The sequence below is a fragment of the Rutilus rutilus genome, assembly GCF_951802725.1.
Source record: "Rutilus rutilus genome assembly, chromosome: 2".
NCBI classification, from domain to species: domain Eukaryota; kingdom Metazoa; phylum Chordata; class Actinopteri; order Cypriniformes; family Leuciscidae; genus Rutilus; species Rutilus rutilus.
The window spans coordinates 27,169,845-27,185,086 of NC_140210.1; the positions used below are offsets into that span (position 1 = coordinate 27,169,845).

The 15,242-nt window shown below is 36.7% G+C and overlaps 1 protein-coding gene across 2 annotated transcripts in view; it reads right to left on the minus strand.

Annotated features, from left to right (window-relative positions):
• Window positions 1-2,217: 2,217 nt before the first annotated feature.
• Window positions 2,218-15,242, minus strand: part of dachc (dachshund c) — a 60,681-nt gene continuing 47,656 nt past the window's right edge. For both annotated transcript variants that reach the window (XM_084396172.1, XM_084396171.1), the window contains exons 7-11: window positions 12,490-12,635; window positions 12,227-12,374; window positions 5,059-5,202; window positions 4,156-4,224; window positions 2,218-3,513 (exon numbers count right to left, since the gene is read on the minus strand). In XM_084396172.1, the coding sequence (XP_084252298.1) occupies window positions 3,476-3,513; window positions 4,156-4,224; window positions 5,059-5,202; window positions 12,227-12,374; window positions 12,490-12,635 (545 nt within the window). In that variant the 3' untranslated portion in view covers window positions 2,218-3,475. The remainder of the gene's footprint in view (window positions 3,514-4,155; window positions 4,225-5,058; window positions 5,203-12,226; window positions 12,375-12,489; window positions 12,636-15,242) is intronic.

The window sequence follows — 15,242 nt, forward strand, 5'->3', positions numbered from 1 at the left end:
ACGTGTCCTCAACCACTGGAATGCACGTGTAGCCCTGCTCCACAGAACCAACCAGGTTGGTGAAGTCAGTGGCTGCAGTGTTAGTCAGCCACGCGTTGAAAGGCTGCTTCCAGGGCCTAGAAATCTCACTGTGCAGATCGCTGAAAAATGGCAACTTTCTTCTAAAGTGTCGCAAAGAGGATTGACCACTCAGAAAACGTTTGTCAAGCTTGGAGGACTGAGAATCACGAGGCTCGTCCGGCCATTCAATGCTAAGCTTCTCAGTAGCATGATGCTAGCACATCCACAAGCTCGGTATAGGCCGCAGAGGGTCGCGCTTCCTGGCCGTTGGGCGGGAGAGTGTCGGCCACGGACCCGAAATCCTCAGAATCAGACGCCGCGGTGAATAAAACATCCTCCAGTCCAAAGGAGACGATGTCACATGCCTCTGGACTGGGGCATAAATAGTCGTGAAGAACCTCCACCGGAGAATTTTTAGAATGATTAAATTGATAATTGATTCTTCATTTTATTTTTAAACTGTCAATTAAAGGTATGGTAGGCAATTTCGGTGAGGCAAGCAACAGCAAGCTAGCTTTGAAGGCATAATATCCCACCCATCCATTCGGACTGAATGCAATGATTGGACGGACATTTTGGTCCTGAGACTTCCACAGAAGATTATTTAATAAATTAATTAATATTTTTAATACTGATTGCTATTGCTATCAAGATGTGAAGAGAGTTTCAACCAGTATAACAAAGAGTGTTTCAACCAGTATAACAAATAGTGTTTATGAAAAACATTGCCTACCCTGCCTTTAATTCATGCATGTTGTTCATTGTTCGTCCATGATGTTATTGAAATCTTATTGTAAAATGCTACCAAAATACCTTTCACCGGCTGGTCCCAATGTCATATTTAGTGGATGAATGAAGTCATTTACCTTCAGGTTCACACTGGTGTCAGCAGAGTAACCACGGGTAGAGTTCTTCACATTAACACTGACATTTCACAGCAAGAAAGTGTCCCACTTTGTGTCTTCATTTTGAACAATGTATCTTTTGAAAATAATACACTTGTTTTTGTGAAGTGATTGTACTCTATTTCTTGTTTGATAATTTGATAATGGAAAGTCATTCATTAAGTTTTAAGTGTGACTTAAGTGTCCAGATGCTTTTTGGGGCTTCTGCATCGCTGTTAACTTCCTTTTTTTCTCTGTCCTTAAATTCCTTTTTTCTCTGTCCTTAAATTCCTTTTTTCTCTGTCATGAAAAACTGAACTAAATAAACAGTCCCCTCTTTTGTCAGGATCACTAAATTCACCATCATTTCCTCAGAGGGCAGTTTAAAATCAAAAGTTGATCTCCTCTCCCTTTCCTCTTCTCGAGAATGAGTCAATTTCACGGCACATTATCCCTGCACCATTCTCCCTTTCCCCCGACTCTCTCTCTCATTAGGAGCGAGAAGGAGCAACATGAATTAGTAATGACAGTGAAAGGTTTGAAAAGCTGAACGCTACTCTCTTGCCCTTTCATTACCCGTCCACGGCCTGACTCTCATCTTGCTCTAACGCTCATTTGGATAACTTGTCCTGCACCTCTACCACTGTCTGTGCTAATGTATAATAGGCATTCTCTGATTAGATTATACATTTGTGCTACTCCGTCGTGGCTGGACGTCTTATAGACTGTGATGAACCATTCAACAGTCTTGTTAGAGTCATTTTGGTTCATAATGGACCCATAGATAAAAATGATCACTGATGGGGAAAATATCTACCACCCAGTGTTGACTGTGACTGCAATTTAAGTATGTTTATTCCAGGGTTAAGGATCACCACAGCAAGTATAATTGGACTTGCATAATAAATAATAATTTTACCAATCCTGTCAGATTGATTTGATAATGCAACTTTGGTCTAGTTTAGTCCATTTTTACATAGGCTATAGTGTACAGCAGACACATTATTAACTATACAGTAACTCTGAGTGCACCAACTTGATACACTAGCTAGGCGATGAAAAATGCCTCTCCCTTTCAAGGTTGATTGAAACTTTAACCTCATATTCAATATGCCAGAGAGACCTGGAAAGTGCCAGAGACTGGGCTTTTTTCCACAATAGGGGCCTGAATAATGCAACAATCAGTCAATTATTCATCTCTCCTGGCTTCTTATTATGTTCAGAGAGAGAGAAAGAGAGAGCATACCGCTAAACAGTACAGCTTGAGTGATTGGCTAAATGCTGCGTCAACACATTTAGTGCATGTGCTCTTGAGAAAAGTGAAAGTGTCTATCTCTATGACTCTCTGTCTTGGAAGTAAAAAAAAAAAAAAAACCATAGCAAACTTTTACCAGTGGTAAACAAGAGTATATTTATGTCTTAAAAGTAAAATAAATAAATAAAAAGTCAATCAAATAAAAATAATAAAATAAAATAATGAAGCATTATGAATTTTTACCAGAGGTAAACAAGAACAAGTGTGTCTTTATGTCTTGGAAGTAAAATAAAATAAATCAAGAATAAAATAGATTTAAAAATTTTTCTTTTTAAAATAAATAATAAACAAAACAAAACAATGATGCATTGCATGCTTTACCAGTGGTAAACAAAAACAAAAGTGGTAGGGTATACTTCAATCTAGTTGCATTTGACTACTTTGATTTTGTGTTGCTGTAGTCACAAAACAAGTATCAGTCGGTCAGTGTTTTGAAACGTCTCCCTTGTAAAGCATGTGGGAAAAATCTTTATTGTATTCCAGATGGACAGGACAGAAGTAACGACATGCCAGCATGCTCTCCATGTCGGGTAGGATAATAAACGGCAACTGAACAAAAAATAACTCTACAGCGTACAATGCACAGTAGCATGTCTACACTTTTATGTACATATTTGATGATTTGAGACATTTCTGCTATGATTCCATGTACAACAATGACAAAAAAAATCGGGACATCTATACCTTCTTTTTGAAATAACAGACAGATACACAGTACGCATTTAAATGCAGTGTTTATATTTGATAAATAAACTAAATAAATTGAAATCTCTCTTCGGACACCTCCCTTGAGGAAAGGATGCTTTGAAGTTGACTTAAAATGTGAAATGATAGAAGGGCATTAAATGGCAAAGTTTGATTTGAATATTTAATCTGTCAATGTAGTCAAGCAGATTTAAATGCTTTATAAAATGTTTTGAATTTCTCAGCTTTGCGAAAAGTCCCTTAGAAACATGGTTATCCAAGGTCCATGGTAATTCTTCTCTGCCATCTGATGATGATAGTTTGGCTCACGCTTCATTCTACTGAATGCTGACTTTCAATGGCCATAATAATCTTGTCAAGTCCTTGTGCTGCAACACACTGACAACAGCCTATAACATTGCCTCATTGTCTTCCATCAGTCCTCCAGCAGAATTGCAGACGTTATTTACCAGGCAATTGACTACAGTCTCTTCTATACAGTATGAATGCATTTACTCCTTGTCTTCATTCTTCAGTACATCATTGTGGACTTTAGAAAGAGCCTTCCATCTGTAAAAAAAAAAGAAAGAAAAATGGTGTGAATGAAGCTTGGCTGATGTTGCAAGCAGCATATAATGAACAGACTAATCCATAATGTTCTAACGTGCAGACTGAGAGGGAGATGAAAGGATTGTTAAAGGAGAAGATGCAGTATTTGAATAAATGTCAAAGAAAACAAAAAAAGAGCCCTTCCCTTCCTTTCCTCTTAACCTAGACAAAAAGAGAAAGCAAACCCTTTGAAAGATTAATTACGACACGTAGATTATGTAAATTATGCCCATGCAAATATTTCATGAGGACAATTAAGGGACCATTAATTACTGCTCCTCTTTTTGTCTTTATTCTTTCTTTCCTTTTTTTTTTCTTTTTGCGTCAGTGGCATTTCATTTCATTTCACTGTCAATATTTTAAATGTTTAATATTCTAACAAAGGCTTGTGATACATCATTGTTCTGTCTACATACTATATATATATATATATATATATATATATATACACACACACACACAGTATATGTATAAAAGGAGACATTGTGTTCTGTTTCTTTCAAGACTGAACATTACAGGAGAAAGAGACATTTAAATACAGATCCATAAAGAAACAATGCAACAAAACATGGACAGATTAAATGTCCATTCAGAAATCTGTACCTTGTATTGTTCTGTCAGTGTCTGTTTTGCTGCTGTTATGGTTTGTTTCCATTTCATGTTGAGGAGGGTCTGTTAACATGAAAACAGTTATCAATGCTGCAACAAATTATTTGCCACAAGTAAAACACATTTTAAAGTTTACAATACATAGCAGCAATTGTACTTGACATGGTGATGTAGCAGATAGGGCAGACCTGGAATAACTGTAACTATAATTATATTACTATAATTCCCTTAAAATTGATGCAGTGGTGCAACAAAAATCACAGTTAATTGTATTTTGTTAAAGGAAGAGAAGTAATAAATAGACCTTTTAAAAGGTGACCTAACTTCTAACTATATCATTAATTACTTTTCATGTAGAATTATGATCCATTAAAACTGTATTGCAATTTTGTCATAAACACCTTGTGAAACATCAAACCTTTAAGTGGGTCGATATAATCCCCCTTTAATTGTGGCAATATTTTGCAATTGACCTTGCATCAGTCAAACACAGACATCAACATTCAGCATGCAAAACACAACAAGGGTAACAATTAAATTAATTTTAATAAGACTCTGACCGTTACAAAACAATTTGCTGTCTTCATTGTGCTACTACTGACACAAGGCAAATAAAATTGGCAAATAAAGCCAAAAGTAGTAAAAACTTGAAATTTAGTTGTCGAAAATAGTAATTCTGAGTAGCTTTAAAGACACTAAGTACTTTTTTTTAGGCAATCTGCATGTTTTTTTAAGGCTAACTAATTAGGCTTTACAGTGTATTCTTTTCAGTCTTGGTTGTGTGGTCATGCCTTTTTAAGTGGCAGTGACACCATAAAGATTTCATTTCAACATGCAGACAATTGTCAGTACAAAATTGATTTAAGCATTAGCATTTTGGCAGATGAGCATTCTAACCGTTTTGAATAGGTGATCTCTCACTGGAGGCCGTCCTCTGCAGCGTCTGCTCGGCCTGGTCTCTTCTCTTAGACTCGACCTCCAGGGCCTCCTGCAATTTTCTCTTGGTCTTCTTCTCTTTCTTCAGTCGCTTCTGGATCAGTGCTAAGAAAAGCACAGGGAAAATTAGTTCCTGACAGGAATGCACTACTGTTAAAAAGTTTGGGATCGGTAACATCTTTAAATGTTTTTGAAAGAAGCCTTTATGCTCAGCGAAAATGCAGTAAACAAAGTAATACTGTGAAATATTATTGAAATTTAAAATAAATACAAAGTTCTGTTATGAAACTCTAGATGGTGCAGGCTGATAGGTTCTTAACTCAACCTGCTTGGCACAGCTGATTGGTTCCTGCTGTATCAGCAGCCAATGAGCACGCTGCTCAACCTGACTTGGTCAGCGCAGAGTCCTGCACGGGTCCAGTTTGGTAAACCCACACCCACAGTACTTAAAGGGATAGTTCACTTTGAAATTAATTTTTGATATGTTTTAGCTTACCTCAAGGGCATCCAAGATGTAGGTGTCTTTGTTTCCGCAGTAGTTTCAATTTTGATATTTTTAGGTCAAACCGTTCTTGTCTGTCAGTCATATAATGCAGGTCGATGGTCACTGGCTCAAAACACAAGCACAGAGTCCAAATTAAAACAATTCCCCATCGTCCAAATGAAACAATTCCCCATCATAAGTACACATTGATGACCTAAGACACGAAACGAGCGGTTTGTGTGAGAAAACGAACAGTATTTATATCGTTGTTATCTCTTGAACACAGCACACGTCCAAACGTCCAATACTGCAGTTCATTGGAACGAAACCGTAGCCAAGCGACATCTAGTGTATATATCTATACCCGCCCGCTGGCGGGTATAGATGTATACACTAGATGTCGCCTTCGCTACTGCAGTTCATTGGAACGAAACCGTAGCCAAGGCGACATCTATTTATATATCTATACCCGCCCGCGCCGTCAGATCATTTGGACGTGTGCTGTTCAAGAGATAACAACGATATAAATACTGTTCGTTTTCTCACACAAACCGCTCGTTTCGTGTCTTAGGCCATCAATGTGTACTTATGATGGGGAATTGTTTCATTTGGACGATGGGGAATTGTTTTAATTTGGACTCTGTGCTTGTGTTTTGAGCCAGTGACCATCGACCTGCATTATATGACTGACAGACAAGAACGGTTTGACCTAAAAATATCAAAATTGAAACTACTGCGGAAACAAAGACACCTACATCTTGGATGCCCTTGAGGTAAGCTAAAACATATCAAAAATTAATTTCAAAGTGAACTATCCCTTTAACAGAACACCCGGCCCGTTATCCGACAGCAGCACTACTTTCATTTCGTACCCGACCCCACATATTTTGACATCCTGAGTTCATACATTCAAAGATCTGCATCCATCATGTAAACAATACAAAACTTTTGCCTACATCATGTGAGCAGCTTGTCTATACAGGATATTTTGAACAAATGTGCATACAGTACATCACACCATAGGCTATACAGACACTTAGAGGTCTCCATAAATTAAAAGAACATATAGCCAAATATGAGCCTTTACTGTCATTATAATATCGGGAATATTTTAGCAGATTCACTCTGCATTTAAATGCGGTTGTCTCTCCTAAAACTCTGCAGTGTAAACTACATGGCCGTTGGTCCTCTTAGCAGCATGAAAAAAACTAAACAAAAAAACATTCAAAATGTGAATAGATTATATACAGAAAGAGAGCAAAGAGCACTCCCTTTATAATGACTAAAGCTGTCAATCACTTCAGTTGCAGCACGATTGGCTACAATGCTCAACACTGCAAACCGCGTTGTAATTAGAAAACTTTGACATTCTTCAGACTAGAGCTTTTTTTTCAGACTAGTTTTTTTTTTATTATACATTTTAAAATGTATTTTGTTCCTGTGATAACAAAGCTGAATTTTCAACTTAATAATTCTTTGAAGAATAGAAAGTTCAAAAGAACAGCATTCATTTGAAATATAATTTTTTGTGACAAAAAAAAAACACACTTTTTTTTTATTATTTTTTTAATGTGTTTCATAGTATATATCCGATATCTTATGTACCTGCTGTAAAACATTAAACTTTGAAAAATGACTTTGGAAAAACTTTATGCCACTGGATATGGATAATAGAAAAATTATTACATCAAATCCCACATCACAGCTAACAGTAATTATAGCAAACCATGAAAAGCTGTTCCACATGCCCTCATTCAGCCTTAAATACTGTGTCTAATATAATGCACATCTAATGTGAAACTAGGCTGGAGCCCAGTGGAACATGTTAATTTTCCAGTTTGCAGTAAGAGCTTAATTCAGACGGCACAGTCAGCAGAAAAAAAAAGAAAGAAAGAACGAAAAAAAAAAAAAAACTGCTTTCTGTCCGATTTCCTCTTTGAGTGATCTAGGACCAACCTTCTTCTTCTTAATCTTTCCTCTGACCGCACTGAGTATAAAACACACAAACTGACTCTAAGTCAGTTGGCTGGAGTATAAAGACATCTCTCACTAATGGAAGAACCGGTTGATTTGATGAATTATGCAGGAGATTCATTATCCTCATCAAATGTGATGCGGCGAATATTAACACAGCAATTCTGTTTACGCTGATAATAAATCATTCACACTAATATCATAATATGTACTTGTAATTACAAAGGGTAATTCTCTGTGTCTGTATATGTGTGTGTTTGTTGGTGTGTGTGTGTGTGTGTGTGTGTGTGTGGCAGAAGGAAAGTGCTGAATTTGCAGTAACATGACTAGCTGGAGCACAATGCGGGCGACAGGAGAATACGAGATGAGGGGCTCTCTAATTAAACAACATTCATTAATGGTGCATGTTGCCCTGTCACCTTCTTTAATGATGCCGCCGTTTATGACGGCTGCCTCGGAGGTTTCTGATTTATGTAGACAACGACTGTACATACATTCTGGAGAACAGAAGATTAAGAGATTAAATTGAGAGTACATTTATTTGTTACGTGAAAGATCAAATGCCGGACAGTTAAATGCGAGAACCTGTTTTACTTGTTTTTGTGATGTGGGCAGAAAACATTACATGTAACTGAAGATAAGCTCTTTTTATAATACACATACGATTTCAACTGTGGAAGCAGAAAGCTCTTTTTCCTATTAAATCCTTATTTTGAGTGGAATCACTTGTCTTGCAGACGTCTTGTCAATCATCGGTCAATCATGATGCACATGCGAACTTGCTGATAGCACATGTATGTTGCCAAGGCACTGCATTCTGTTTTGCACAAACACCCAGCGAACATGTACATGTACATGATAAAGAAAAGGACAAAACATGTGCCAAGTTTTTTTTTTTTTTTTTTTTAAATGCACTCTCTGTATTCATGTTTCATATGGTTTGGAAAGCATGTATACCATTGTGAAGAAAAGTTTGAATTATGGACATTTGGACAATCAAGTAAAAAGTTATAACATATTTCCTTACACCCTGAATACATGGTGTATTCATTTTAAGAAGTTAAAATTCTCAATTTTTTTTAAAGATTTTTGTTTGATTTCTTGCTCACAACAATTTTTATTTACATTTTAAATATATTTTTCGAGGTATTTTTTTTCCTTCAAATATCATGCATTATTAATTCATAAATATTACATTTTTGGGGAGTCACACCAAATTGGATGGTACTATCTAAACTCACTTTGCTTTGTCATAAAAGGTTATCCGTTATTACTCCATTATTAATTTGATAATCTGTTAAATTATCTATTTTAGGAAATATATCAACCTTGAAACAGTCATGCTCCTCTCTGTGATATATATTCCCATTTTAGTTTTTTCAGTTTTACACAAACTTTGTCATTGTATGTTTAATTACATTTACATGTTTTCTCAAATAAATAGATCTGAAAAAAATAAATAGATGGATCATTGATGTTTTTAGCTTTAATGCAAAATATAGCAAAAATGTCCCACTGTCCCACTGTATTAAGTGTCTTTAACTACTATGTAATAACATTTAAATTAACCATTTAATACAATGCACTTAATGTGTACATGTTTTTAATTTCTGTAATTACAACTATAATTACACTGTTGACATTTCCTTTACCCCTTAACCCACCCTTAAACCTGTGCCTAACCGTACCCGTATCCCACCTCAATAGCAGTGTTTTGTAACACAACAAAGCAAGTACATTGTACCAAACATTTTTTATGTAAGTGAACGCACAAGAGTACAAATAGGTTTTTAAAAGACTTCTAAACTCAGACACTGTGGACGCTGTTTTGATGTGTAATGGCAATTTGTTCCATAACCTGGGGCCAGCTATCGCAAAGGCTCTGTCACCCCTGCATTTCAATCTGGATCTGGGTACTCGTAACAGATAATTGGTCTGTGATCTGAGCAGTCTGACTGGTTTGTGTTCCATAACCAACTCAGTAAGGTATTGAGGAGCGAGATTGTTTAATGCTTTATACACAAACAACAAGACTTTAAATTCAATACGATACTGAACAGGTAGCCAGTGCAGTGAACATAGTGTAGGCGTGATGTGATCCCGTTTGCGAATGCCTGTAAGCAGACGGGCAGCTGCATTTTGGACCAGTTGAAGCCGATGGATAGATGAAGCAGGTAGCCCTTGATATAGCGAATTACAGTAATCAAGCCGTGATGAAATAAAAAATCATGAATTACAATCTCAAAACTGTTCCTGCTTAGGAATGGCTTAACTTTCGCTAGTCTCCGGAGGTGGTAAAAACTGGAACTGACAACTGTATTAATTTGTTTGTTCAATTTTAGTCCACTATCCAATATAAAACCCAGATTCTTTGCAGCAAACGTACGATATGAAGTGAGAGAACCCAAGTCAACATTGCTCAAATCACTGTTCTCGGTTGGCCCAAACAGGACTATTTGAGTTTTGTCATCATTCAAATGGAGAAAGTTATTATTGAGCCATGCTTTCAATTCTTGAAGGCATTCCATCAATTGATTTATGGCAGACTTGTCATTGCGCTTAAATGGTATATAAAGCTGCGTGTCGTCGGCATAGCAATGATAAGAAACTCCAAATCTTCTAAATATAGAACCTATGCTACAACAGCATATAGTTTTTCGATTGACATGAGGGTGAACAAACAATGATTCACTTTTGTTTTTTTAAGGTTTGGAATACATGTTGCAGATTTTTTTGGTCACACTTTATATTAGGTGTCTTTAATGTCTTGTGAAAGTGATTTTAGTGATAACATTTTTTTGGGATGGATCTAGATATATCTTGTACAGCACTTTGGTCAACCAAGGTTGTTTTAAATGTGCTTTATAAATAAAGTAAACTTGAAACTTGTACATGGCTCTCGCAGACAGTTCAACAACAGTTCATAGTGACCATGACTGTCAAAATGACATAATAAACTATGTATAAGCTATTTTGGTGAACTATTACTTTACTGTAAGGTTCATTAGTTAACGTTAATGTATTAACTAACATTAACTAACAATGAGCAATACATTTGTTACAGTGTTTATTAATCTTTATTAATGTTAGTTAAAGGTCCCATTGCATGGATTATTTTATTATTTTAGAATGTTTCCTGGGGTGCCCTTATAATGTTAGTATGTTTTTTAGATCAAAAGTTGTTATAATTTAGAAATAAAAGGCATATTTCCTAGCCTGATTTTAGCCTCTGATTTGAACACTCTGTTTGAAGGGGCGTGTCTGCTGTGAGACTTCAGTGTAAACGCCCACTGCTGTGATTGGCTGACATGCTTGCATATGAAATATCTAGCATTACATGTGGAACTCTCTCGAAAACTTTTACTATTACAGCTATTATACGTTTTTACTATTACAGCTATCTGGATTAACGAATCGTGAGAAGTTTTTTAAGTATTTAGATCTATTCCCATCACATAAAAGGTTGCAGTGATGAGCATTGAGCAGATGACAGCCTGTTGATCGCGTGAATGAAGATCTTATCATTGCAATGCAGTTTCTGCACTCTCACTAATGCTTTCACCAATGCAAACATGAGGTAAGTACAGTAAGAGCTTCGTTGTGCAGTGTAACAGCATCATTGATTTCATAACGAGTTTTGGCAAGTGTCCAGATAAACTTGCGCTGTGTGATTGACAGCTTGGGCGATTGGAAAGGGATTGTTCTTTGATCGCTTTCTGTATATATTTTAATCACAGTTTAAATAAGATTATTTTCATCCTACTTAGAGAAATGACGCGAAGTTGATCGAGGCTTGATTTACTGATGCATAAACAGTATTGAATGACTTTGAGAGAAAGATTATCTGTCTGAACTTGAACAATTACACATCAGAAATTCACATAACCCACTGGTTCTTCAGAGGCTCGGATGAAGGAACTAAAGAAATACTTTTGTGTTCATTTGTACATCCAAACAATGAGCAACTGCCATGCTTCGCTCGTTTGCAAGCCATGATGACTCTCGAGGAAAAACCAATATCGCGCTCGCGCAGCTCATTTTCTCATGGGCGGGCCAAATTCTCTTTGCGGGCAAAGAAGAGAAAGGGGAGGTAACCTTTCCCCTTATGACGACATAAAGGGAAGATTCTAGATTCGCCCGTCTGAGCTTTCATTTTCTCAAAAATACCCAGGGCTTGGTTTACACCCATCAAAACGTCTAGCCACTAGGCAGGCTAGGGAAACTCATATTAAGGTTAAAAAACCTCATAAAGTGAAATTTTCATGCAATGGGACCTTTAATAAAAATCCAGCTTTTCATTGTTTGTTCATGTTAGTTCACGGTGCATTAACTTATGTTAACAAATACAACCTTTGATTTTAATAATGTATTAGTAAATGTTGAAATTAATATTAACTAAGATTAATTAATGCTGTAGAAGTATCGTTGATTCTTATAGTTCACATGTTAACTAATGTAGTTAACTAATGTTAACTAATAAACCAGTGTTACCACTATTGGATGCAGCTGTCAAATGTCCATCTAACATCTGCAATTAGACATTTAGCATTGTATGGTAGATGGGCAAAGGTTTTAAAAAGGTGACAGACCTGACCTGACCAGGATTCGACACAAAAACCCACTTCTTAAACAGAGCATTTTCTGCAGACTGGTCTCAGATCAGCTATTCACCTCTGTTTTTCTGCTCGACGCAGAGCTGCCTCTCCAGTGTCTCACGTAGTTCTCTCTCCCTGTACAGCTCCATCTTCAGCTCTGTGCGCTCCAGCTGCACCTGCTTCTCCTGCGTCCGCGCATTATCAATAGCCACCTTTAACAGACCCTGGAAAAGAGGAAATAGGCTTGATATTTGAGCTATACACTTATCAGGGTGAATCTTTACTCTAATTTTGTTCAAACTATACTGAAATATATACTTTTTTAATAGCTTTATATACCTGTATGTTGGTGAGGAGGGTTTCTATGGAGGACAGGCCCTCAGGAAAGAGCAGCGGAGCAGGGAATCCTGGGGGTAATGTTGGCCCGGAATGAGACACTCTCTCATAGCTGTCTCGGGACGTGGGGGTGCAAAGGACATTCTCTTCTATAACAAGAGAACACGGCACATTAATAACCTTTTTTTTTAGCAATACAACTTTTCAAAACTTGTCATTACAAAGAAAGTAAAATAAAACTTTAAATACATTTGTATTACTTACACCACTGTTCAAGTTTGGGGTCAGTAAGATATTTGTTAATTAATATTTTTACTCAGCAAGGATGAACTGACATAAAAGTGACAGTAAAGACATTTAATGATGATGTGTACTACACGTAAATATATATATTTTTTACTTTATACTTATCACAGAATCAGTTTCCACAAACATATTAAGTTTTCGACATTGATAATAAGAAATGTTTCTTGAGCATCAAATTTCTGAAGGCTCTTGAGTGATGCTGGGAAAAAAAAGCTTTGCCATCACAGGAATACATTACATTTTAAAATATATTAAAATAGAAAATAGTTATTTTAAACTGTAATAATATTTCACAATATTAGTGTTTTATTGAGCCCCTAAAGGGACATGGTGATGGAAAAAAAACTGAGATGGGAGGAAAAAATTCTCTCTGCTTTCGCTCACAAAACTTTTGCGTTCTCTGTGAACAATTGTAAACATTTTTCCAAGGTATTGCGAATGAATGCAAAGTTTCTTGGGGGAACGCAAAGCTTTTGCGAGAAAACAAAAAAGCATTTGAAATATACTGTTTCCTTCCATTTAATATTTTTTGCATCACCATGTCCTTTCATGTTTATATTTCATTTTTTATCAAATAAATGCAGCCTTGATGAGCATAAAGACTTTTTCAAAAAACATTGCAAAATCTCACCGCCCACAAAGTTTTAAACAGTAGTAATTGCCTTTCAGAGCCTTTTTTGCTAACAATTGCTATAGGCTATTTATTCGATGTGTAATGTCTTAGTATATTTTTTATTAAATAAATGTTCAATAAAATCTGACAGCAGTGACTATAAATTTTAGCTCTTCAGCTCAAAGCATGCTAATAAACAGTTTTTTCTTTATAGGTGATAAAATGTCCAAAGAAATGTCTTTTAACTGTAAGGTGAGCCGGTCATTAAACTGCCATATCAAGCTGTGTTATGATTTCTCCCATTCATATTTCTACAAGGGGACCTTCTCCTCCTCCTACATTGTTTCTGCTATCGCCGCTGTCAGGCGGAATCCTTGTATCTCCAAAAATGCTACACTTCAGCAAATGGAAAAAACACTGCATTTTTTAAATAATTAAACAGTGTTGTCAAAGTTGATATTGTGGCTTTATGTATAGTCAGACACTTGCATGTGTGATTATATTATTAACATTTTACCAAAATCAAGCTCAAATGGAATTACAAGGTTTTTGACCAGAGAATTTCAGACATATATGTTTTGTCCGTCATTAGTGCAGGCAGTAAGTGCATCGTATTACAATTTCATCAACTAACAGGTTATAAAGTTTACTGTAGCTATGTGGGCTAAACAAGGTTTAGTCACAAGCTCTTTTTAATAGAGGCTGCTCACTGCAGATCCAATGGGTGGAGCTTGACATCCAGCTCCCCCTCGCTAGACGTAATGGGCGGAGCTAGACGGTCCAACCACACCCTATCCCTACCATAATACAAGGCTTGTTCGATCACAGACCGATCGGTGAATGACATCAAAGTACCGCGAGAGTGATTAGAGAGCTGACGTGTCCGTATGCTTTTCAATCACTCTCGCGGTACTTTGATGTCATAAACCGATCGGTCTGTGCAGCACCGGTTCAAGTCGAACAAGCCTACTATCGCTAAACAGAACTCCACCCATTAGGTCAAGGTCTAGGTCAGGTTCCACCCATTACATCCAGAGAGGGGGAGCTGGACATCATTTGGCTCTGCAGTGAGCTCCACTTGCTTTTTAATACTTTTCATTGGTTAGATATTAGACATGAAGGATGACCAATAGTAATGATTTACGAAAAAAAGAAAAGAAGCAAAATATGGAGATGCAGGGTTTCTGTCTGAACGCAGCAATATTTGGAAACTATGATTGTTTCAAACACATTTACAAAGAGTCCTCCATATTCTAGCCATGTTTTTAGACTCATTACTTCTTTTGCAGAAATAGCCCACATCTTCAGTGTTAAAGTCATGAGTCTTGAGGACAAAATGCTAGTGTCATAATGATTCAAGGTCAGTACACATCAGCGTTACTTTGTTTCTAATGCACTGCAAATGTCAGCCCAATCATTTGCTGAGAAAAAGCAATGTCTTCAGTTAAATCTACTTAGTTTCAATAAGACACAACACACTGTTCTGGTTCAGTTTTGTGGTCTAAGGGGACCACAGCAGATACTCCAACTATCTAACGGTTCTGCATCTGCTCTCAGGTTTTAGTCACAGCTGTATTATGACATTCATAGGGCAGATCCTAGGACTGCTGAGATATAAAGGATTATCATATGATGTATTATTATGCATTTAGTAAACAAACTTTTGTGACAGTACTGTAAAACTCCTCAATGGGTCCTTACCTAACAATCCCATGTCATCAGAAGGCTTAGAATGAAGAAAAACCTGAGAGCACTTAAAGCACAGGAAGAGGCTTTAAGATCCAGAGCACCAATAAATGTTGTTTTTGATCAGGGCCGAAGCCTTGATCTTGTCATT